This window comes from Artemia franciscana, chromosome 18 (genome assembly GCF_032884065.1).
Source record: "Artemia franciscana chromosome 18, ASM3288406v1, whole genome shotgun sequence".
Lineage (NCBI taxonomy): Eukaryota > Metazoa > Arthropoda > Branchiopoda > Anostraca > Artemiidae > Artemia > Artemia franciscana.
The window spans coordinates 17,968,524-17,995,184 of NC_088880.1; the positions used below are offsets into that span (position 1 = coordinate 17,968,524).

Below are 26,661 nucleotides of genomic sequence, written 5' to 3' on the forward strand. Positions count from 1 at the left end.
GCCAGGGGTAGACAGTGTAAGTTATGCCCTTGGGCATATAAGGTCCTTATAATAGGGATGCACGTATAAACTTCAAAGAGGGCCAAATATTGGAAATTGAAAGTTCTAGTTCACTTTTTATAAGTCAATAGTGATCAGAAAGCAGTTAGCTCTTCCCACCCTTTTTTCTCCAAATATATCAAATGAAAATTTTGCGATAAAAATTTTGTTGAAAATAGTACAAAGTTCAGATAACAAAATCTCCAGTGTCAACACAGCCCCCAAGGGCCCGCAGACCAGTGTTGTAAGTTATGCCGTGGGGCATATATGGTTCTTATGGAAAGGATGCTCGTGTAAACCTCAAAGAGGGCTCATTTGATTGGACATTGAAAGTTGTAGATCACTTTTTAAGAGTAAAAGGTGATTGGATTGCAGATAGCCTCCCCCTCCCCACGCCTTTTCCCACCCAAAAGTGTAAGATAAAAAATTTTGAGATAGTAGTTTTGTTAAAAATAGTTCAAGAGCAGATAAAAATTTCCTGTGTCGACACAGCCCCCCAGGGCCTGGGGGCAGGCGTTGTAAGTTATGTCCGGTGGTTATATGCTATTCCTATGGAAAGGATGCTTGTATATACTTCAGAGAGGGCTAATTTGTTTGGAAAGGGATAATTCTTGATCACTTTAAGAATTAAAAGAGATCGAAGAGACCACCAATCCCCCCCGGGTTCTGGGACAGTCGTTGTAAGTTGGGTATATATGGTTCTTATATAACGGATTATCGAATAAACTTCAGAAAAGGCTCAGTAATTTGGAAATTGAAAGTTGTAGATTTCTTTTTAAGAATCAAAAGAACTAAGGGCAGCTAGCCCCCATGCCCTTTTTCCCAAAACCCATCCGATAAAATTTTGAGATAGCCATTATTTTAAATAGTTCAAATATGAAATAAAAAAACTCTGGTGTCAACACAAACCCCTGGGGCCCGAGGGCAAGTGTTGTAAGTTATGCCCCGGGGGCATATATGGTTCCAATGAGAGGGGTGCTCGTGTAAACTTCAGAGATGTCTCATTTGATTGGAAATTGAAAGTTTTGTTTCCCTTTTTAATAGTCAAAATTGATCGGAGGGCTATCGGAGGTGTCAAATCTTTTGTTCAAAATCATCCAAATGTCAAACTGCTACGGATCCGGGTTTGAATCTCCTCAGCCCTGGGGGGAATGGCTATAAGTTACGCTAGCAGCCCATCGTTAGCATATAAGCTTATATTATATACTAGCTGTTGGGGTGGCACTTCGCGCCACCCCAACACCTAGTTGGTGGGGGTGCTTCGCGCCCCCCACAGCCCCCCCCCCCCGAGCACCTAAGTCATTGCGCGTCATATTGGTTACACGCCATTGTAGTTGTGTCCCTGTGTCCCACCTGTGGATATAGATAGATATAATTGTATTTTTAACTACGTAAAACTTGCGAATATTCAACATTCTTGGCTGTCCAATTGTCTGGGCATATAAATAGATTGTCAGGTTTACCGACTCTTGAACATGCAACATGTAATTGTCTATGGGAAAAACAATCTGTATTCAGATCTATACCTTATTATTCTAATGATTGCCATTGAGCTTTGTTGATGGTGATTGCTAGTCGAACATTCCCTGTGTCCCCGTCGTCATTTATATATCCCCCTGTGCCCCCGGCGTCCCCGTTGTTGTTGTTTCCCTGTGTCCCTGATTGCTAATCGAACATTCCTTGTGTCCCGGTCGCTTTCTCTTTGAGTGTCCCGGTCGTCATTTATATTCCCTATTGTGTCTCTGTGTCCCACCTGTAAATATAGATATATATATATTATATATATATATAATAATATATATATATTATGAAAAGAGAAATCACCAATGCAACAGCACAAACACATAAAAAAACACACATACATATACACACATATATATATATATATATATATATATATATACTAGCTGTTGGGGTGGCGCTTCGCGCCACCCCAACACCTAGTTGGTGGGGGCGCTTCGCGCCCCCCCCAAGCCCCCCCGCGCGCGTAAGTCGTTACGCGCCATAATAGTTACGCGCCATTGTAGTTGTGTCCCTATGTCCCACCTGTGAATATAGATAGATATATATATATATGGTTTTAACTACGTAAAACTTGCGAATATACAACATTCTTTGCTGTCCCATTGTCTTTGCATATAAATAGATTGTCAGGTTTACCGACTCTTGAACATGCAACATATAATGGTCCATGGGAAAACAATCTGTATTCAGATCTATACCTCATGATTCTAATGATTGCCCTTGAGCTTTGTTGATGGTGATTGCTAATCGACCATTCCCTGTCCCGGTGTCCCGGTCGTCATTTACATCCCCCTGTTTCCCCCGGTGTCCCCGTTGTAGTTGTGTCCCTGTGTCCCGGTCGTCATTTATATTCCCTGTGTCCCGGGTCCCGGTCGTCATTTGTATCCCGGTGTCCCGGTCTGTATATACATTCGTTTTTTAGTTTTGTTTTTCTCCTTTATTTTTTTCCTTTTTTTTCTTTTTTAGCTTATTTAGATTTTTAGATTTTTTAGTTTTTTTATTAGTTTTTAGTTTTTTTTTCTTTTTAGTTTTTTTGTCCCGGTCGTCATTTATATCCCCATGTTTCCCCCGGTGTCCCCGTTGTAGTTGTGTCCCTGTGTCCCGGTCGTCATTTATATTCCCTGTGTCCCGGTCGTCATTTGTATTTTTTTCCTTTTTTTTTCTTTTTTAGCTTATTTAGATTTTTAGATTTTTTAGTTTTTTTATTAGTTTTTTTTTCTTTTTAGTTTTTTTGTCCCGGTCGTCATTTATATCCCCCTGTTTCCCCCGGGTCGTCATTTATACTCCCTGTGTCCCGGTGCTTTGTTGATTGCTAATCGAACATTCCTTTTGTCCTGGTCGCTTTCTCTTTGAGTGTCGTCATTTATTTTTTTCTTTTTTAGTTCTTTTAGTTTTTACCTTTTTTAGTTTTTTTTTGTTTTTAGTTTTTTTAGTTTTTTACCTTTTTTTAGTTTTTTTAGTTTTTTTTAGTTTTTTAGCTTTTTTATTTTTTTTATTAGTTTTTAGTTTTTTTGTAGTTTTTGCCTTTTTTTTAGTTTTTTTAGTTTTTTAGCTTTTTTATTAGTTTTTAGTTTTTTTTGTAGTTTTTGCCTTTTTTTAGTTTTTTTAGTTTTTTAGCTTTTTTATTTTTTTTATTAGTTTTTAGTTTTTTTTGTAGTTTTTGCCTTTTTTTTCTCTTTGAGTGTCGTCATTTATTAGTTTTTTCCTTTTTTTTTTTTAGTTTTTTATTGGTTTTTACCTTTATTTTAGCTTATTTTTCAGTTTTTTCCTTTTTTTTAGTTTTTTTTATTTTTTATTTTTTTTAGTTTTTTACCTTTTTTTAGTTTTTTTAGTTTTTTAGCTTTTTTACTTTTTTTATTAGTTTTTAGTTTTTTTTGTAGTTTTTGCCTTTTTTAGTTTTTTCAGTTTTTTTTTTAGTTTTTTATTGGTTTTTACCTTTATAGTTTTTTTAGTTTTTTAGCTTTTTTATTTTTTTTATTAGTTTTTAGTTTTTTTTGTAGTTTTTGCCTTTTTTTAGTTTTTTCAGTTTTGACGTCACCTGATCCAGTTTTTTCAGGTGACGTCACCTGACACATCCATCCATCCATCCATCCACAGACAACTTATTTTTATATATATAGATATACTAGCTGTTGGGGTGGCGCTTCGCGCCACCCCAACACCTAGTTGGTGGGGGCGCTTCGCGCCCCCCCCAAGCCCCCCCGCGCGCGTAAGTCGTTACGCGCCATAATAGTTACGCGCCATTGTAGTTGTGTCCCTATGTCCCACCTGTGAATATAGATAGATATATATATATGGTTTTAACTACGTAAAACTTGCGAATATACAACATTCTTTGCTGTCCCATTGTCTTTGCATATAAATAGATTGTCAGGTTTACCGACTCTTGAACATGCAACATATAATGGTCCATGGGAAAACAATCTGTATTCAGATCTATACCTCATGATTCTAATGATTGCCCTTGAGCTTTGTTGATGGTGATTGCTAATCGACCATTCCCTGTCCCGGTGTCCCGGTCGTCATTTACATCCCCCTGTTTCCCCCGGTGTCCCCGTTGTAGTTGTGTCCCTGTGTCCCGGTCGTCATTTATATTCCCTGTGTCCCGGGTCCCGGTCGTCATTTGTATCCCGGTGTCCCGGTCTGTATATACATTCGTTTTTTAGTTTTGTTTTTCTCCTTTATTTTTTTCCTTTTTTTTTCTTTTTTAGCTTATTTAGATTTTTAGATTTTTTAGTTTTTTTATTAGTTTTTAGTTTTTTTTTCTTTTTAGTTTTTTTGTCCCGGTCGTCATTTATATCCCCCTGTTTCCCCCGGTGTCCCCGTTGTAGTTGTGTCCCTGTGTCCCGGTCGTCATTTATATTCCCTGTGTCCCGGTCGTCATTTGTATCCCGGTGTACCGGTCTGTATATACATTCGTTTTTTAGTTTTGTTTTTCTCCTTTATTTTTTTCCTTTTTTTTTCTTTTTTTTATACTCCCTGTGTCCCGGTGCTTTGTTGATTGCTAATCGAACATTCCTTTTGTCCTGGTCGCTTTCTCTTTGAGTGTCGTCATTTATTTTTTTCTTTTTTAGTTCTTTTAGTTTTTACCTTTTTTAGTTTTTTTTAGTTTTTAGTTTTTTTAGTTTTTTACCTTTTTTTAGTTTTTTTAGTTTTTTTAGTTTTTTAGCTTTTTTATTTTTTTTATTAGTTTTTAGTTTTTTTGTAGTTTTTGCCTTTTTTTTAGTTTTTTTAGTTTTTTAGCTTTTTTATTAGTTTTTAGTTTTTTTTGTAGTTTTTGCCTTTTTTTAGTTTTTTTTAGTTTTTTAGCTTTTTTATTTTTTTTATTAGTTTTTAGTTTTTTTTGTAGTTTTTGCCTTTTTTTCTCTTTGAGTGTCGTCATTTATTAGTTTTTGCCTTTTTTTCTCTTTGAGTGTCGTCATTTATTAGTTTTTTCCTTTTTTTTTTTAGTTTTTTATTGGTTTTTACCTTTATTTTAGCTTATTTTTCAGTTTTTTCCTTTTTTTTAGTTTTTTTTTATTTTTTATTTTTTTTAGTTTTTTACCTTTTTTTAGTTTTTTTAGTTTTTTTAGTTTTTTAGCTTTTTTACTTTTTTTATTAGTTTTTAGTTTTTTTTTGTAGTTTTTGCCTTTTTTTAGTTTTTTCAGTTTTTTTTTAGTTTTTTTTTGTAGTTTTTGCCTTTTTTTAGTTTTTTTAGTTTTTTAGCTTTTTTATTTTTTTTATTAGTTTTTAGTTTTTTTTGTAGTTTTTGCCTTTTTTAGTTTTTTCAGTTTTGACGTCACCTGATCCAGTTTTTTCAGGTGACGTCACCTGACACATCCATCCACACATCCATCCACAACTTATTTTTATATATATAGATATATATATATATATATATATATATATATATATATATATATATATATATATATATATATATATATATATATATATATATATATATATATACATATACACATATATATATATATATATATATATATATATATATATATATATATATATATATATATATATATATATATATATACATATATATTATGAAAAGAGAAATCACCAATGCAACAGCACAAACACATCAAAAAAAAGAGACAGAAGGAGAAAAGGAAGACTGTTTTCCGAAATTAGTGATTAATATAGACCTGCACTTGAATGAGGTCTTAACTCTACTCATCCATACAATCACATAGGTCAAACAGCATAGCCATACACAATCAACCATAAAGAATATTCCATGGACAGGCAGTCATGTCGTCAATAAGTATAAGTCGTCATTTACCAAACAATAGAAACAATAAAGACAAATAATTCAGAGACAACAACCCAATACAGGGGCCCATCAGGAGAATACACTTGCCTATAGGGTTCCGCCACATTAAATTCAATACCCAGTCAAGGGTTGTGGCTACCACAGAATATCCATGGCATCCCCGTGTCAGGTATCACCCCCAAAATACATGCCTATGAAAAAAAAATAGCAAATGTAAAACAACCAAGTAACACCAAAATAAGCTTATCCTGTTCTGTATATAGATCTATACCTCATTATTCCAATGATTGCCCTTGAGCTTTGTTGATGGTGATTGCTAATCGAACATTCCCTGTGTCCAAGTCGTCATTTATATATCCCCCTGTGCCCTCCGGCGTCCCCGTTGTTGTTGTTTCCCTGTGTCCCGGTCGTCATTTGTGTCCCGGTGTCCAAGTCTGTAATTTCTCTTTGAGTGTTGCTGTCGTCATTTATGTTCCCTGTGTCCCGGTCGTTATTTTGTCCCCGTCGTCATTTGATTTCCGGTGTCCCGGTCTGTAATTTATCTTTGAGTGTCCTGGTCGTCATTTATATTCCCTGTGTCCAGGTCGTCATTTGTGTCCCGGTGCTTTGTTGATGGTGATTGCTAATCGAACATTCCTTTTGTCCCGGTCGCTTTCTCTTTGAGTGTCTCACGGTCGTCATTTATATTCCCGGTGTCCCGGTCGTCATTTTTGTCCTGATGTCCCGGTCTTTAATTTCGTCAGGCGACAAACATGACATCAGTCGACACACAAACATGACGTCACTCGACACACACACACAGACTTATTTTTATATATATAGATATAAGGTTTTTGTGGAAGGTGTGATCGTATTAACTTTGGAGGTGGCACATTTGATCGGAAATTGGAACTTCTAGTTCATTTTTAAGAGTCAAAAGTGATAAATGGGCAACTAGCCAACGTCCCACTTTTTCAAAGAGCATCCGGTCAAAATTTTGAGATTACCAATTTATTCAGAAAGTTCAGAGGCCAAACAATTCAACCCTCCGTCCCCGACCCGGGGGAAATGGCCCTGAGCAACGGAACTTGCTAATTGTTACTTTGATATTTTTTTTACTTTGATACTTGGATTTAGTAAGTTACTTAGCAACATTGGTTTATGGTGTAAGGACTGTTAAGTTATGCAAGTTGCTTATTGTTACTTTGATACCTTGTTTACTTTGATGCTTTCTTCATTTTGTTAATTTTTTTTTACTTTGACATTTGTTGCTTTGGTGCTAGTTTTGAAACTTTGATGAATATTTGATGCTAAAAAAAATGATTTTAAATTAAGAAATTGTCAAAAACTTGAAACTTTTTGCAATCAAAACGAGCGAAAATTGATTTTAAAAAACTTTCTGAAAAGAAGATTTTAAAAGAAAAGTAAAGGCCATTTTAAAATTAAGATCAGCAGATGCAAATACTTGTTAAAATTCAAGCTAGAAACGACAAGAAAAACTATTAAAGAAAAAACGAAACCTTGAAAGAACCGAAATTAAATAGACAATCATAGCAAAAAAAACATACAACAAGTAATAATATAAATCAATAAATAAATCTTAAGCGAGTAATGCTTAAATTGAATATGCAAATCAAGCTTGAAACGGTAAAAAATATTTTACTATTGAAATATAAATGAAACCCAAAACGAACAGGAACTAAATAAACAATCAATGTAAACAAACATACAATAGATACCAATATAAATGAATAAACAAATCTTAAAACCAGTAAAACTTAAATTGAATATTCAAATCAAGCTTGAAACGAACAAACATTACTACAACCAAAAGTTATGGTGTCGCCTCCTTCTCTCACTGTAAAATTCCAAAATCTACTGCGTCATTGGCGCTTTATTGAAAACGAATTACATCACAAATATTTTCTTTTGCACTTAATATTGAAAATACACATTAAAATTACAGTAATATTTTGAACTTATGAGCCTTCAGCAATTAATATTATTATACTTATAATATTCAGTTTAGCTTATTAGTTCTTTCTAAAAGTTTTCAAGACGAATATAATTTCTTCATTACAAACAAGAGTTTGGGCACTGTCCCCTTCCTCGACTGTAAAAACCTGAAGCCTACTCCGTCATTGGAGCTTTGCTGAAAAATTATATTACAAATATTTTCTTTTTCAGTTCCTATAGCATTGAAAATGAAAAATAGAATTACAGCGAATTAAAATCTTAAGCTTATGAATCTTTCAACAAGTAATACCATTATATGCCAGATATTCAATTTGATTTTGTTTATAATTTTCGAGACTGTTCAAGAGACACATAGTAGGTTTTAGACCTCTACAAGTGAGAGAATGAGGCGATACCCAAACTCTTGTTTGTAGTAATTTTTGTTCGCTTCAAGCTTGATTTGTATATTTAATTTAAATTTCACTCTTTTTAAGATTTATTTATTCATTTATATTAGTATCTATTGTAAGTTTGTTTACATTGATTGTTTATTTGATGTTCGTTTGTTTTGGGTTTCATTTATGCTTAAATAGCAAAATATTTTTTAGTGTTTTAAGCTTGATTTGCATATTCAATTTAAGCATTAGTCGCTTTAAGATTTATTTATTCATTTTTATTATTACTTGTTGTAGCCTATGTTTTTTGCTGTGATTGTTTATTTAATTCTTGTTCGTTTTAGGTTTCATTTATTCTTTAATAGTTATGTCTAGTCGTTTTGGGTTTGAATTTTAACAGGTATTTGTATCTACTGATCTTAAGTTTAAAAAGGCCTTTACATTTTATTGAAAAACCTATTTTTCCAAAAGTTTTTTAAATTAATTTAAGTTCATTTTTGATTGCAAAAAGTTTCATGTTTTTAAGAATTCCTGATTTAACAAAATAAGTTTTTTTAACATCAAATATTCATCAAAGTATCAAAACTAGTATCAAAGTAACAATGTCAAAGTAGACACCCTCAACATTTCCTGAAAGTTTCACCTTCATACCCTTATCCATATCAGTAGCAGTTATAGTAAGAGTAATAGTTGTAGCAACAGTAGTAGTAGTAGTAGTAGTAGTAGTAGTAGTAGTAGTAGTAGTAGTAGTAGTAGTAGTAGTAGTAGTAGTAGTAGTAGTAGTGGTAATAGCGGTAATAGTATTAGCAGTATTAGTAGTAGTAGTAGCATTAGTAGTAGTAATAGTAGTAGTAGTAGTAGTAGTAGTAGTAGTAGTAGTAATAGTAGAAGTAGTGATAGTAGTAATAGTTGTAGTAGCGGTGGTAGTAGTAGCAGTATGTACTTAGTGCCAATTGGCTTGTGTAACAACCCTTTCAACATGCTCTGAAAGTTTCAACTTGTTACCAGAAGCCGTTCCTGAGAGATTGCTCATACGACTTTTTAGCATCCGGCATGTGCATAGGGTGTTTTGCTTTAGTTCCACATCCTTGTCAACATCAAATTATTTTCCAGCCCCAGGATGAAACATGCCCCCTTTCCCAGTAACAAATCCCATATGTAAACAATGAGCGAATGGGATAACTTACGGCCATTGCTTCAAAGGATTGGGGGACTATGTCATCCTCAGAGAAACGGTTACTGTGTCAAGTATTCTGAACAAATTGGCTATCTCAAAATTTTTACGAATGTCTTTTGGGAGGAAAGGATCGCAAAGGGGTGTGGGATAGGGTGTGGTCACTTTCAATCGCTATTGACTAAAAAAGCGCACTAGAACTTTCATACTCCAATACAATGATCTGGTGAAATTTATACATAGAGCCCACTTTACTCTTTGCATACCAAAGGGAACCAAAGCATCTGAAAAAAACAAGACTAGTCCATTCACTCTGGTACTGAATGGCTAATTTACTGATGAATGAATTACAAGAAATTCGGTTTTTACGTCCTGAAAAGGTTAAAAGGACACCCCTGATAAAAAAAAAAACTTACGCAAACATATTTTATCCAGTTATTTACGCTCAATCACCAATAATACTTCTTTTTTCGTTAGGTCAGTGAAATTTCGTCCCCATGTATTAGAGGGAGACTAGGAAGTCTGGCGGGAATATTTCTTACAGTGGGTATTCTTGTTGCTTATGGGTTTGGTGCATTTTTAAACTGGAATCAGTTGTCTCTCTTCGGTATAACCTTCCCAGCTCTACTTGGATTATCGACTCTTTTTATACCTGAGTCTCCATCGTGGTATATAATAAAGCAAAAAGACAGTCTTGCTTTAAAATCACTGCAGAGGCTGAGAGGGAGGTAAGGTTTTTAGTTCTTATGGCATATAGTTTATAATTTATTGTTATTTTATGGTTTTATTCAACTGTCCGACTATGCTTTATTGCTTTTATAGAAAATGAAATCTTATTTCTCGGCAAAATGAAACACATCCATTTTAGAAGTTGGCCATACTTTAGAGCTGAATTTGTTTTGTATGTTAAATAACGGAAAACGGAAAAAAACGGATAAAGAAAAACAGAATAAAGAAATAAAGAACAACAAAGAAAAACGGAAACAACAAAGAACATCAAGCAAGCCTTAAAAGCTAATCAAAAACGTAGGATGTCAGACCTAAAATGATCAATATGAAAATTGAAGGAATTAATTAAAATATTATAGACTATGAAAATTGAATACCAAAAACTATCAAAACAAATTTTACACAATGAATTGAAAAACCGCCTATGTAACACATCAGTTATGTAGGTGACAAAAATTCTTCTTCATCTTTATCTTCTTTATAGCATGGGCCTGTGGTTTCTGTGCGCTGTAAGACATCACTAATATGGTAATCGCATTTTATATCGATGGAGACGGCAGCACAGTAATTTTACAATATATAGTGTGGCGTTTTCTTTGCACAAATTCATGTACTAAAATAATTTATATTTTTGGCCTTTTTGCTTAAATTTGGGCTGCCTAAGAAGTTTTGGCTACGTGAATTTAAGGACATAAATTTTGTGTAATTCAATAGCTTTGATAAAGTATAATATGTTCTGAAACATTAAAAAAAAAAATCTGAGCTTTTCTCGTTGAACTTTGACGAATACGTGTTTTCTATAATGACAATTCAGTTTAAAGCAATTTTAAAGATGGTATTCGTTCTCCGCAGATCCAAATATCGAGTAAAAAGCCTTAAAAACCTTTCCAAAGCCAAGGTATCTATTTTTTAATTTTCGGCGGAAATACAGGTTTCTATGCACGATTTTGGGCCATTCTTTAGGTTTCAAATTTCTCAGGAATTTTTGAATGCAATTTTTCAGATTTTTCTGTGGTATAAATTTCATTTGTGGACCAATGTGTTCCATGTTCGACCATTTTTTCAACGCAGAACAAACAGCCAAATTTACTTGGATTAAACCCTCTCCTTAAGTGGTTGTCAATTTTGTCAAATTCTACAAACTTTCTTATATTACAAAAGCTTCATTCCCAATATCTATTTCTCAATTTAACTTATTATAAGATGAGCTTCGCTCTTTGGTTGGTAATAAGAAAATAAAACACTATTATAAAGGGCAATGTTGTAATAAAGTAATTGCCCGTGGAGAAAGGGTTTTCATTGTCACTGCTACTACCACGAGAGACCTTTCACAGTGTTAATCCACCAGAAGATAATAGAATGGTGAAGATTGCAGAATATTTAGTCCTCCTTGTGTTACCCTCCGCAATATTAGTTTGTATTGTTGCTACTTTTAATTACATTCTTCTGAGGGTAACGCTATGTTTCTTGTTTCTGTCTTTACCGATAATTTAGTATTATTATTTTAAGCGATTAAACTTCTTAGACATCACTAACACATTTGCATGCCACCTACATCCTTCTGTCATCATGCACATAGTTCCTCGTAGAAATTAGTATTATTAATTGACAAGATGACCTTGAGACTTTGGAAATCTACTCTCCAGTCTTTCATCCAATCTTTATCTTCTTTTGTAATACTAAGCAAGTGAACAAATATAGGGTAATTCACTATTTAGATAAGGCTTAGCCTTTGAAAGATCAAGGCTAATTTTTAGCTATTGTAGAAAAAAGTCAGTAAGTAAGTAGAGTTATATCACTGCAAGAAAGAAGAATTGTGCCACTTTGTCTTCAAGATAGATTCACTTTAACTGAAACTCAGGGTCATGATTTGTGTTTGAACAGACGGGAAAATTCGTTCGATATTATGTACCTTCAAAAATCCCATCGAATCTCCCTCTTTTGAAAAAAGTACCTTTAGTTTCTATTATAATTGTTAGACTACCTCTGTTCATTAAGCTGTAATTATTCCGCTATTTATAAATCTTTTAGTACACCTTCATGTGACTAGAGGTTTAGAGCGAAATTGAAGCCAGGAAAAAATACTTTTGAAGCAGGTCATGGTTTTCAGAGGATACATTTGCCGATATTATTAGCGCAGCTTGACTGCTGCAGCAAATGAAAGCTGTCATACTTAAAATCTCTCAAACTCAAAATAACGCAAAATTAATTTTATTCAATCATAAAAAATAAAACCAGTTCAGTATTCACATTAAGTTTAAAAAATCAGAAAATTTTAAAATGGTTTCAATAATTCATTAACTATACAATTATAACAATTAACAAACTTCAAACATCTTCAATTAAACAATTAAACAAAATCAATTGAAACGAAATATTTTCATTTACAGAAATACAGACGTAAGCGGAGAATTTAAAATCAAAAAGGAGAGCTCAGAGAGGATCAAAAAAATGCCCGAGATCACACTACGTAATGCAAGTGACCCTAAATTTTGGAAGCCTCTCGCATTATCATCGATGCTAATGATCGCCCAACAGTTCTCCGGTAACTTGGCTGTAGTTTTCAATACTGTGAGTACTAGCACTGTTAGAAAATACTACTATGTAACACTATTACTTTACTGAGAACTGAGCATGCTTGATTTCTTAGACAATCTAATTTGCATACTGAAAGTTATCAATGTCATTGCCAATTAAAGACTATACATCCATGCAAATTAGTCTTTTATTTTCCTTAGGATATTTGTGGATTTTCAGCTCCAAAGATAACACCCTCTTTTTTGGTGGAGGTGTTGTGTTTTCAGTTCAGTGCTAGTATTTAAAAATTCAATAAACTTAAGGAAGTATCTTGAACAATTTACTTTAGCTAGTTTTAAAGATATATGTTGCATAAACTGTGAAGCCAAAACTTTAGTTCGTTTTAAGCTATTGCTTCATTCTTTACTTCCGCAAGAAAAACTTTTTTTATGTATGGGTGAAAGAGATGTACTCTCAACAGCGTGAAGATCTCCATGGATTTTTGCCATCCAACACCACTTCCCCTTTCCACCAAGAGTCACTTGTATGATAAATCTATGGAACTTAGAACTAAAAATGTATTATTTTTAAAAATGTACGAAGTTCATCTAAGTTTACCAACGCTCAGTGCTTTTACCAAGGAAAGCTGTTGAAGAAGATACTTCAGAAAAATCATGTGCCGTTATACGCAAATACTAGGGGAGTGACCGTAGTAGAAGCTTTTTCATTGTAAGGAGGGGAGGCAAGGAGGGGATTTCACTTACAGCCTTCAAATTTTTTTGATCGAATAGATATCGTTAGAATTTTACTCTTTTGTTTTTCGCACAATTTGGTTAAAGTTTTTTTTTTTTTTACTGCCATAATCTAGTTTGTAGTTTAGTAAAGGCACTAGAACTTTTAGTTTCCATTCAATCAAGCTCTCATGACTACTTATGTCATCTCATTCAGTGCAACCATTTCTAGGAAACAAAAAAGGAAAAAAGATGACATAGTGGTTTAAGTACCCATGTTGAAACATGATTTTCCTTGATTTTCAATATAAGGAGCTGTAAAATTCCAGTTGAGTCTTAGAACGTACAGAATTGATTGTCCATTTAAGAGACTGCATTACCCAACATGTTGGGTAATGCAGTCTTTCGCCTATTTGGCAAAAAATAACAATGTTTTGCCAGAATATAGAAGAAAATGGGCAATTCGCTCTGGCCTTATCTATTTTATTACTTACAAAATAAAATTATATGTCATGGTTTCCGTTCAACAAGCCCTTTTCCAATGTTTTCGAGCACTGTTTGCAAAAAGATAGTCATTTCTTTCGTTGTTAAGGGTAGGGGTTTGCAATTCTCCTTAATGGGGTTTGGGGCTCCGACAACATTGATATCAATGGGATACTTTTTGGTCGATTTGACGTCATCAGTAAAAAGGTTTTGGTGACATCATACCCCATTGGTTGTACCTACCAGAGATGTAAATTAAATCTTCAGTACATTTTATCGTATTCTTTTGGGATCGAATTTACAGACTGGGAGTAAGAACTTTTTCCTTTCTAGCCCTAACATCCCCTTAGGTAAGTAGACTATAACTTCTATCATTTCTAAAATAAGCTTCCTGTTAGATAAATAGGCTCTAATTTTCCTTTTTTTAGGCCAGACTTCTCAATATTTAACATTGGTTTTGATTGACTGGTTTGCAATGAAATACTTGAGTAATAACGCCATAGTATGTCCTAGCGTAAAGACAGGGTTATACTATTGGTGATGCAAGCCCCCTAACATGGTATTACACGCACCTGGGTCTTGCGCAACACTATAGTACACCTTTTTGCTATGTAATATATTATAGTACAAATGTATATCACGTAACAGGAATTGATTGTTTACTTATGCAAATGTTTTCTTCATTGATTGTTTAAAAAACCTACGAGAGCCAGGTGAGGAAAACCTTCAGGGCCCACCAATCAAGATGTAGACAAAACCTTACATGATAGTTTTTTCTTTGATTAAGAAACTAAGGATGCATGTAAAAACCCTCCGGGGCCTCAAATAGGGACCTAGTTCAAATTCATCATAGTCCAATATTTACACGGCTTTTTATGCTTTACACATTTGGCCTCTATTTTCAATGTTGATAGCTGAAAAGGTAATTTCTCGTTTTTTCTAAAAACAAAAGCAAAAGTTAATAGTGGGCCGTTTTTCCCCTAACATGCTTGAAGGCTTGCTATCAAGGCTGGAGGATCTCCCTCGTTCAGCCATTTCTCCACACAACAGTTACAGTGAGCATGATGAGGGAGAAGTAGGAAAAAGTGGTGCATGTTCATCCCCTGTTTTACCTGAGGTTTACCCAGCTGAACGGTCTTGCGTAATGTTCACTTTTTAGGGCTTATTTTGGAGACCCACTCAATATTCTTTCAAGCAGTAATATCCTTAAGCATCCAGTTGAAACAGTGCACCCACATGTGGCCAAGATTCTAGCTCTTCTTGAATAAGAGATTCAGGTGGGGAGGTAGGGACAGCATAAAAGCATCCATTGCTCAAAAAATATTTTTAAGGAAAAGTCCGGTGGGATGTGCTCGCATTAACTGCAAACGGAAATACAGACACTGCATCTGGACTCGCATAATTTTGAATCTGTGTTTTTCAAATTGGGTGAAGTATTTTCAATAGGCCAGAAAATTATAATGAGATGGGAAATAATTCAATAGTTTTATTTATAGAAGGTTTAGATTTAAATGTAAAAAATTAAAAACTAATTTATTTTAAGAGGCGACAGGAATGACTTCATAAAATATAATTCAGATTTGAATGGGTGTCGAGTTATACAGCACTTTCGTTTCCACACAGGCCTAGTGTGCTTCGAGTACACAGTCCTTGTAGTGGGACATAAAACCCAGAAAAATGATGCTATTAAGACAAATTTAGACAGTTTGGCAGTTAATGGGGGTGGGAGGGGACGAGTTTCCTGGAGTAGATTTTACCTGTTTAAAGGAGCAATATCTTGTAATATTTAAGGATATAGAAAATTTTTAGAGGGCTAACGAGCAATTAAAGATCATGTTACAGTTTTACAATGCGACAAAGGCTATCAAAAGGCACAAGGTAAAAATAATAAGGGGGAAATATAGTAAGTGAGGGCTGCGTCCATGGAGTCGGTGACACAATCCGTACCAAATTTAACTTAAAACACCACTTGAAGCACTGTAAGGGTCATGTATACCAATCCATTGAGACGGTTTTGGGAGTCAATACCATCATACGTCTCAGGAGCTTGGAAAATTCATTCTGGCTGAGCGAATAGGTAGCTTTAGACATTGAAGCTAAACTTTTGGATGTACATGATCCATCAAACTTGAATCGTGTTAAAGCACACAAACTGGGTGAGGAAGATTGTTTATGTGCAGCTATAGTTGCACTTATCAAAACTGCTATTAAGTCAGTTTCACGGCTCCGCAGCGTCAGGTATTTAATGAGTCTATCACCAGAGAGTAAGTTAATAATAAAATTTTTTTAGAAATGTTGAGGTTGTAAGGGAAATTTGAAATTTGAAAATGTCAGTCTCCGACCATGATCTTTTGAGTAGTCCCACTTCATTGGGAGGGGGAGTAACTTTCGTGGACTGGCACACAGATCTTGCAATTTAACTGCAAATTCACAAAGTTTTCTACCAGTTTACGCGCACAATTCCCACTATGATTTGAAGTTAATATTACCAGCTTTGGCACGTTTGAAGAAAGGTGAAGTTGTAAATGGTACGTGGTTAAATGGGTCTTTTTCATATAACATCATATTAAAATCTTCTGGTAAGTTGTTGCTCTTAGAATTTAAGTTGAAGACAGTTGAAAATGGTAATACGTACTTGAATACAATCTGTTTTTTATATTCATATAATTTTTTCCAAAGATCCTTAAGTCAATTAGTTCAAGTACAGAAAAGTGATGATTTTAATACTTCCCCCCTAATTAAAAAGCGCTTTCCAGATGATGAAATTTGTAATCGATTACGAGTAAGGACATATAACCCTACAAGGGCTGTAACTCTGCCTCGAGGTTAAGTGAGGGAAAATTTTCGCCCATCAGAGTGTTGTACGATTCACTTCGCGAGTGTGAATGCACTACTGCCGAATATGAACTTGCTTAAAAATTTTGGGCCAAGGGAGGGTGTAAAAATGGAGACGATTATTTTAAAAGGTACCTGACAATTGATGTGTTGACGTTGTTGGGTATTGTCTGTAAAAACACAGATAGAATCTATGAGAAATTTGGGTTGGATTTGGGGTGTCATTTTCTAACTCCTCAATGGGTGATGATTTAATCCTTAAAATCAGTAAATAAGAAATAGGTCTGATTACCAATGTGGATCAGCACTCATTTCTATAGAGGCCTGTGCGGGGAAGGTATGTTTTACTTGGTAATCTTATCCTGGATCCCGATCCGACTAGACTACGCAACGATGAAAAGTCTCATGCAATTTTTCTGGCTATTAACTCCATAGGCAATGTCTCCACTACTGTTTGCAGTGTGAGAATTATAAATGACATCACAATTCCTGTGCATCGAGCTTATCCGATAATGCCACTGTTGAGGAGAACGAACCGAAAGGGTGTTTTAACGGAATATTGATGTACCCACGTTCTTTTGCTGTGGATGCTGGCCAAGGGTTTCATGGTCACAAAGATTCATAAGGTTTTCCAATTTGATCAGAAGCCATATAGACGTTTATTGATATCTTTGTCAGTAAACGATCTGAGGCAAAAAAGAAAAGATTGAAAAAAGATCGTTAAACTTATTGTAAATTCAGCCTTCGGTAAAATGTACGACAGTGTGTGCCATAGGAGTTCTTATGACGTTGTTACGGACCAAAAAGAATATGTCCAAATCTTTGCCGATCCGCATTGTTCATGATCATAAACTCCAATGTGGTCCTTTTAAATGAAAAAAAAAGAAGTTTAGTTTTAAATAAAAATATTGCCGCTTGCAGTGTAATTTAGAAATTTCCAAGAAACTCATGTTGGAATTGTATTACAATGTGTATAAGCTCCATTGGCTGGAGGAGGGATAAGATCAAGCTTGCTATGGGGATACAGATTCATTATAGTTAAAAGTTAAAACATAAAATATATTAGACGATTTGGAAAATGTAACACACATTAGTTTTTGAATGGACTATACAAACTGAAACGAGTCCATATACCTGGAGATAGTGAAACACCAGACCCCATATAACTTACTTTTTTTTTAATCTCAGACGGGGAGCAGCTTCATATCTGACGGTGTGCTTGCAGATCCGAATGTGTACTGAGTGCAAACGCACAATGAGGACATCAAAAAAGTCTGCAAGCAGGTACCTAAACAATATGTACAGGAAAATTTCTACATGAGTGCTTATAGAAATTGTGTAGAGAATAATTTTGTTCCCAGAGCAAATATCATGACCATTGGCTCTTTTAAATTTAAAAACTATACAGTTAGAGTTGGAAAAATGCCAAATCATCCATATCAGACAAAGTCAGTGTGATTGTGGAAGGTGTGAAGAAAACGGCCGTTACCCTACTTCAGATCGAGATGTATGTTTAGAATAAAGATTGCATCTCAGTCTGGAGAAATTTCAATAGTTGGTGGGCGGAGATTCCTTTTTTCAGATCTGATATTTTTTTTCTCAGTCTCCATCCGAGCAGTCTCCAGCTCAGCATTGAATTTTGTATAGTGTTTCTTATATGTTTTGCTTAAGGCTGAATTTTATATTTTAAAAAGTGCTTAATATCAGAGGCTACTATTGCTTTTACACAATCATCATCTCGGCTCCACAGCCTGTCCTCACCTGCTGCAGTGGATTCCACACCTTCTGGCTATCGCACCAGCCATCGCGCCTTCCGAATTCCCCGCTCGTGGATGGGCATAAGTGTTTTACTCCATTACCTATGTAAAAAATTTTATTGTCCATTTCATACTGTTGATTACTGTTTTTGTAAATATGTTTGGCATTTATTTATATTAAACAAAACATATATTTTATTTTCGGATTTTTGAACCTAAGTATTTATTCAACAGACTGAGGTTAGATTCGGTTAGTTGTATTTTGACAGCGAGAAGTGTAATATCTATTAATTTAAAATTTCATTCAGATCATTTCTACGAGGTCCATCAATGTCTGGCAAAATAAAACTTTTAACGAAAATTATGCAAAATAGTGACAAAATCGGAAAAATATCTATTAATGATGTAGTGTGTGGCAAGAGTCCTATGACTATTGACTAATGCATCAGACATAAAATTCATACTGGGACAAGACAATTTTGATACTGCATTTACGTTGCATGGGCAACATGAGGTGTTGCGTAAACCTTTGTTCGGCTTCGCCGAGAAAACTGTCGCGAGAGCAACACTTGGGTTTTGTTTCCTCGCTTAGATAAACGCTCAGGTTTGTTAATCTGTAAGGATCTTAAAATAAACACTAGGTGCACCAACTCTTAAAAGTTACAAACCACTCATTACAACTAGCAAAAGCTTCAAACCCCTCATCGCTGAAGATGATTGTAGCCTAAGAGCAGATTATTCTTTAGAAGTCTCTTACATGTCTTACCACTCTAAGGCTAAACCTTACAGATCGAAGCCAATAGAACTTGCCCTTTCACTGAGGGAGCCCTTTGAAGATTATCTTGATAAATATATTAACAATAACACAATTGCCGACAATGAAAAATAATTTTGCTTCAAAATGTCCTTCGATGTGTTGATAGGCATAAATCTTACTGTGAAAAACCGCTAAAAGTAATCAACCTCAAAATTCTGAAAGTTCAACACCATCACCACCAACGCTAAAACAAGAAGAAGATTTATCGAAAGCCTTATCAAATTTTTAGACCTAATAACTCAGTTGTATCGTGAGCAATGTAAAAGTCTCTTGACCTATATAACTGAAAACGAGCATGTACAAATTAACGACAAAAACAATGAAGTTATAATCCATAGCAAGACCAACAATATAATTGATTTGGTATCAGATTTGATTGCTAAACATAAAAGACTTGAATCATTTGATAGTCACTTGCATACATTTTTAAATTCATCAAAATTCCCCAAAAGGGAAGGGGAATAAATTATGGGATTTATTCCCATAAATTATTATGGGAATAAATATATCCTAGTTCGATTAAGCAATATGGTTGAATATTATAAGATGTTTTTATTGTCAAATATTATAAGATGTTTTTAAATAATTTTTGAAAAATACTAGCACACCAAGTGGTGATATAAAAGTTAGAATAAGCGATTGGCCAGTATATGGTGAGCAGGTGGAGTGAAAAAAATCAATTAACTCTGATGTATACCCGCATCTCACACTAAAATACAAAGAATATGGTAGTATGACTGATTTCTGTCATGCTTTCAATATAAAAATCTCTGCTCGTAAGAATGATATAGTTTACTTTAACTATTCAATCGAACATTGTAGGGTTTATATTACCTCTCCCATCGAGAATAAAATTGTTCATTGTAGCAATAATCTGAGAGATGTTCTTGGTTTTAAGCGGTTTAAGTGTAAAAGTGCTGGTACCCTCAGCAGGATGAAACGTGTTATTTTTGTTGACTAGCCACCCGGCTTCTCATTGAACAATTGTATATTCCTTTATGCATCCTTCGTTGAGACATCAAGCGTTGGTAATACCAATGTACCCCTCCTGCGTGTTCTAGAGCGAGGAACCCCTAATGAATACATTCACCAATAGGATATAAAGCGCCTCTTATATATTCCACTAAACATTTCGTATTTAGAGCTCTTTCAGTTAACATTAAGAAGCGAATCGGGCGATCTTTTAGCAATACAAAAAGGTTTGGCCGTGACTACATGTCATTTTAGACCGAAGGCAAAGAGAAAAAGTACTTTTGTTTGTCCTGGTATGGATTATTATGTTGCTACTCTTAGACCACGACAATTGGTCATGGAATAGACTATTAAAGGGGTTGTTCGTCAATGCCGGGCTACGGCCTGGGCAGTTCTCAGCAAAGATATTTGCTCTGCACCACTCCTGGCTAAGAAATATATTATTGCGATCGTCGCAGATTTTGCGTTCTCTACAGAACACGATTGAGGCTCTGGGAAGGATTTAAAAAAAGAACATTTTTACAAAATCTCAGGTTTGGCGCGTAATTCCTCAGCGAGCAATTAAAATCACAACAAAGCAGAAGAGGTTTAAAAAGGCCGAGAAACACTGCATCAGTCATCAGTTTGTACTCAGGTCAGAAGTGGAAAACCTCACTATTGACGAAGAAGAAAAAGAAACAAAGAGTAAAAATTGTTAGGTTGGAAAACGATTTCTTTCCCTAGAAATGGCATATTTACCACAATAAGTATCTCGTCCCTCAGTCACTTCATCTCTAAATTTTTTTCAATGCAAAAAATATTGATGTGAGTTTAAAACATGTTTACTATGAACAATTATATCGACAACCAGCGCTTTCTGAAAATGTAGATTTTCAAATTTATTCCAGTTAACACTATTTCCTAGATTTGACTTCCATATTTATAGATTTGCCCACGATTGTCAAAAAATCTAACAAAGAAAAATCAGATTTTGTGTTTATTTGTTTTCTTTCCCAATCCTCCTATAACAATGAAAGAAAGCTTATTCAACCAAACAATTCTAGTGCCATCTTAACTAAGAAAAGTTTTTTTCTTATTTGTTGTTTTTCTGTTATTTTCTTTTATTTTGTGATCCGCACGACAATTTTTGTCAATGTAAGGTCAAATGGCTACCAGACAGGACTATTGATATAATTAATCAATTTTAATTATCAGAAAACTGTCGAATGTTATTTCCAGTTTAAAAGGTGGTAGCACCAAGTGGCAGAGCCATTGTTGCTAAAGGTGCATTTAGTCTGTATTAAATAAACAGTTAATATAGACATTTATTTAAAGGTTCATTTAAATAGTTTAGTTTTTCAATTTATGCTTGATAAAATTATTTTTAGATATATGTGTTATATCTATCTATGTATTATCTATATATATAAAAATAAGTTGTCTGTGGATCTGTGGATCGTGGATCAGGTGACGTCATGTTTCGGCTGACGTCATGAAATTAGTTGCCATCATTTTTGCTTTGAAGGTGACGTCATTCAAGTTATATAAGACATATGTTCGCGTAGAATTCTATTAATGTTTAAGTTTACAATGACTGATGAAGATGCTCAAAGAGTCTATGCCAAAAAACTTGCTGCTGATAGAGAAAGTCAGAAAAGAAAGCGTGCCGAGGAATCAAAAGAACAGCAAGGAAACAGGCTTGAGGCTAAAGAACGCAAAACCGCGCAGTTAGATGAAGATCCACCTGGACAGCGAGAGTCAAAACATATTAAAACTGAAAATGATAGCGATGATGATTGGGTTTGGGATTTTGACTTGGATAAGGTCATCAATGACTACCAGATTTTAGTTAAAAAAACAAAGGTTCGGCGATATGTATTTCATAGTGAAGCTGAAAAATAAAGAAGAAAAAGAAAACTGAAAAAAGAAAAAAGAGAAATTACAGACTGGGATACCGGGACACAAATGACGACCGGGACACAGGGAATATAAATGACGACCAGGACACAGGTATTTAAGAATATCGTTCAAAGACAAATTTTTAATTGTAAGAAGACCGTTGAAAGAGAAATTTCTAATTGTAAAATGACTAAAGAACCTACAATGGCAACGGTACCACCATCGAAGTAGATAACCAGTGGGTTTACGGCCAACCTACCATCTTCAAAGATACCACGATAGGAAGACTCTACACCGTTCACCCCAATCAACATGAATGCTTCTTTCTACGCCTGCTTTTGGTGAATGTACCCGGTCCGACATCCTTTGAGTATTTGAGAACTGTAAACAGTACTATACATGACACTTACCGTAGTGCATGCCAAGCTCTGAATTTATTGGAGAATGACCAACACTGGGATAACTGCATCAATGACGCGTGCGAAACGTCAACCCCAAGTCAAATTCGTACACTTGCTCTCCATCAGCTCCTACAGAGTTATGGGAAAAATATAAGTCGAAAATGTCCGAAGATATACTCCATCGAAAACAGTTAGAGACATCAGAAATGACTTTTGATTTTACATCAGAAATTTATAACGACACTTTAGTTATTATAGAAGATTTGTGCGTACGTATGGCAAACAAACCTCTTCAGGATTTGGGAATGCCTTCACCTAACCGTATCGCTGCTGTTTCGACATGTGTAGAATTGGATCGTGAACAAAGTTACAGTACGAGTGATCTATTGTCGTATGTACAAAATAACATTTACAAGTTAACGTCGGAACAAAAAGACATTTATGATACGATAGACTCAATTTCAGGATGTATACAACTACCTGCTGATTTCTGTAATTTAGTGACGTCCAAAAATGAATTGATTGAAAAAGTATTTCCGAATATTCTAAAAAATTATAAAAATAATAAATGGCTAAGTGAAAGAGCGATTCTCGCACCCAAAAATATAGACGTCCACGAAATCAACAATATTGTTTTGACCAAGATTCGAGACCAGGCAGTCCTTTGCAAGTCAGTCGACACAGTTTTGGAACCAAATGAAGCGGTTAATTATCCATCTGAATTTTTAAATTCCATATATCTTTCAGGGTTTCCACCACACGTGCTACAACTAAAAATAGGCGACCCACCAAAGCTTTGCAATGGCACGCGACTTGCCGTAAAAAAAACAATGGAAAGCCTAATAAAGGCGACAATCTTGACAGGGCATTTTGAGGGTAAGGCTGTTCTTATTCCTCGCATTCCCATGATTCCAACGGATCTGCCTTTTCAATTTAAAAGATTGCAATTCCCAATTCGATTAGCAATTGCAATCACCATTAACAAAGCTCAAGGTCAATCATTAGAAAAATGTGGTATAGATCTTAATACTGATTGTTTTTCCCATGGACAATTGTACGTTGCATGTTCGAGGGTCGGTAAACCTGACAATCTATTTATATGCAGCGACAATTGGACAGCGAAGAATGTTGTATATTCGCAAGTTTTACGCACTTAATTTGTATTGTATCCATCTATCTATCTATCTATATAAAAACGAGTTGTGTGTATGCATGTTTGTTTGTTTGTAAAAAGAGCGTTTGCATATGACGTCATTATTAGTGCATACGGCTTTGTATATGCACAGACAATGGGAAAGCCAAGAATGTTGTATATTCGCAATTTTTACGTAGTTTAACTCCTGCAGACGAAATGAATGCTTGCCTGAAAAATTCTAATTTATGGGCACACGTAAAAATATTAAAATTAACTACAAATATGCGTGTCCGATTGCAAAACGATGATTCTGGTCAAACATTTTCAGATCAATTGCTGGCAATTGGAAACGGAAAGCTTCCAGTAGTGGGAAAGCCAAAAATGTTGTATATTCGCAATTTTTACGTAGTTTGAAACACATATATAAATCTATCTATATTCACAGGTGGGACACAGGGACACAACTACAATGGCGCGTAACTAATATGGCGCGTAACGACTTACGCACGCGGGGGGGGCTTGGGGGGGCGCGAAGCGCCCCACCAACTAGGTGTTGGGGTGGAGCGAAGCGCCACCCCAACAGCTAGTATATTATATATATCATAGGTTAAAAAGTATTGTGCGACAGATATTACTGGTGTTTTTGAAAAATTATCTGTCAAGCTAGCTATTGAAGGACTGTATAGGCTAGGATGTTTTCATCACCTTATCCGTCTTTTTTCTGTATGTGATTAAACTTGTTTCTTGTTTTTTTTTTTGCTGTTTTCTTTTGTATATACTCCATTTAACCTCTGTTTTGTGAAGTGGGTGATGAATAAATTATTATATTATTATTTTTATGCATTAGGAATTATGGAGTGGGGGGCAGTGGATATTGACATAGGTGGAAAGAGGAAGTTTTTCGACGCCTTAGAAAGTAAAGTTTAATGCCTAATCTTTCCAGCTCTCCGTGACCCTTTATACAAACATAAAAGAAGGTTTTAGGGAGGGAAGTACACAATTTTTAGGAGGAAGCAAGCCCTTCATTGAGATTTGTTGAACCGAGATTTAGATATGAGTATAGTTATTTTCTTTTTTATAAAAATTTTTGCTGTCTTCTTATTTCCTGGGGAAACAAGCAAAACTCCCCTCCCCTTAACAAATATTTGGAGATGTCTAACGGATGAGTATACTCATCTCTTACTCTAAGATGAGTCTTTGAGAGACGACTCATCCTCAGAGAGGATTCTAGAGTCACTTTCCACGCATTATTGCATTAACATTAAGCTTGAATGTTAAAAACTGGTGCTTAAGAAGGATGTGGAAGTCTCCTTCCTATGGGGTTAGTCAAGAAAAAGCCTTAGATTAGACAGTTCGCGGTAAGAAACTCCACGTAACAAGCAACTCTTGTCAAAAGGAACCAGAGCTAAAATTAAAGTTCTTTTTGAACATATTTTACAAGAGCAAAAATATAGTATTTATGCTGATTCTATTGTTTAATTTGAAAATTTGTTAATTTTAAAGTTGCTCACCAAAAGCTGCAGCTAAAGTTGCGGATACAAACATTTCTGCAATTTTAAAAATGAAAGTTGCAAATTATGAAATGAACTTCAACATGTATTAGTTTCCCAATGCTACTATCTAAAAATATGAAATTTCTCAATTTCAGATAAGGGCGATTTCAAGCGAGACCGTTAAAAGTTCATTCTAATATTGAAAATATTTTTAACAATACCTCAAGAATGGATGATTAATACATTATTAATATTTTTTGTTTCAAACAATAAAATTTTCAGTTCAAGGCCCTTTTAAAGTGAATCATTAAATGTCATTCTTGGAATTACCCATTAATTATATTGTTGCGCTCATAGAGACTAAATCCTGTTCGTTTTTAGTTTTGATGTTACTCTTTACTTTTAATTTATCTTAGGTTTCAATATTTGAGTCAACAGGCAGTACCCTGAGTCCATCCGTATCATCTGTTATAACTGGTAGCATCATGGTGATCTTTACTATTGGTATGACGTTCCTGATTGATAAAGCTGGAAGGAAGGCTCTCCTTTTGTTTTCTTCAGCTGGGATGGGATTGTCACATTCATTGTTAGGCAGCTATTTTTATATTCAGGTAAAAGAGTAACCTCTAGTGGATGGAAAATACGCTTTTTTTATAAGGATCTTAAAATCAATGGAATATGTAGCTCTCCCAGCACTGGAGAGAAGCCATGAGAAGGGGTGATTATAATAAACACAAACACACACCTACATTGGATCAATACTTGCATGTTAGCTTTTAGAAAGGCACGTCCGCCTAGGGTCTCAGGCAGGTTGATCAAGAATTTAAAATTGAATTATTTAGTTGAAGTTTTCAGGATATGATAAAGAGGGTGTAAAACTAATTTGAAAGACACTGTGTTTTTTTTTCTCAAAGTGAATGGATCAAAAATCTGACGTAGCCATTTTATTCTGCGTAGTCGAAAAACCTTATAACTATATGTTTGGGGGCGACTTACCCCCCCCCCTCAAGTCCCTGTGGGAGGGGCTACAAGTTACAAATTTTGACCAGTACATGCCACGTTTGACCCCTGCCACACATTGCTGTGGCACTGCGGGCCCCAGCAACACGCATGCAAGGTGCTAATTTTTAACTGCGTACATATTTTTTTTTTTTTTTTTTAGTTTTTCTGGTTTCTTTTTTTAGTTTTTTCTAGTTTTTTATTTTCTATTCTTTTTTTAGTTTGAATTGCATATGTTAATCACTTAAACAAAAACCACAGTAGATTTTTTAAACAACAGAAGTAAAGAAGTTAACAAGCAAACAGTATATTTTTATATTGCTAGATCTATAAATATATAAATAAGTAGTCTGTGGGTTATGCCTGTCGAGTGACGTCATGTCATCATGTCGTCCTGAAGTTAGTTGTTGTCATGTTTGTTATGACGATGACGTGTCCCTATGTCCGGTCGTCAAACCTTAATACAGCTCAATCCTTATAATGACGTCAGTCGACAAACATGACGTCAGTCGACACACAAACATGACGTCACTCGACAGACACACACACAGACAACTTATTTATATATATATAT

At 34.8% G+C, this 26,661-nt stretch overlaps 1 protein-coding gene across 6 annotated transcripts in view; it reads left to right on the forward strand.

Annotated features, from left to right (window-relative positions):
• LOC136038698 (facilitated trehalose transporter Tret1-2 homolog) overlaps nt 1-26,661 on the forward strand; it is a 126,170-nt gene that overhangs the window by 85,217 nt on the left and 14,292 nt on the right. For 5 of the 6 annotated variants that reach the window (XM_065722002.1, XM_065721999.1, XM_065722000.1 and 2 more), the window contains 3 exons: nt 9,818-10,068; nt 12,460-12,640; nt 25,505-25,699. In XM_065722002.1, coding sequence (XP_065578074.1) covers nt 9,818-10,068; nt 12,460-12,640; nt 25,505-25,699 — 627 coding nt within the window. The remainder of the gene's footprint in view (nt 1-9,817; nt 10,069-12,459; nt 12,641-25,504; nt 25,700-26,661) is intronic. The other variant, XM_065722003.1, reaches the window with a different exon arrangement.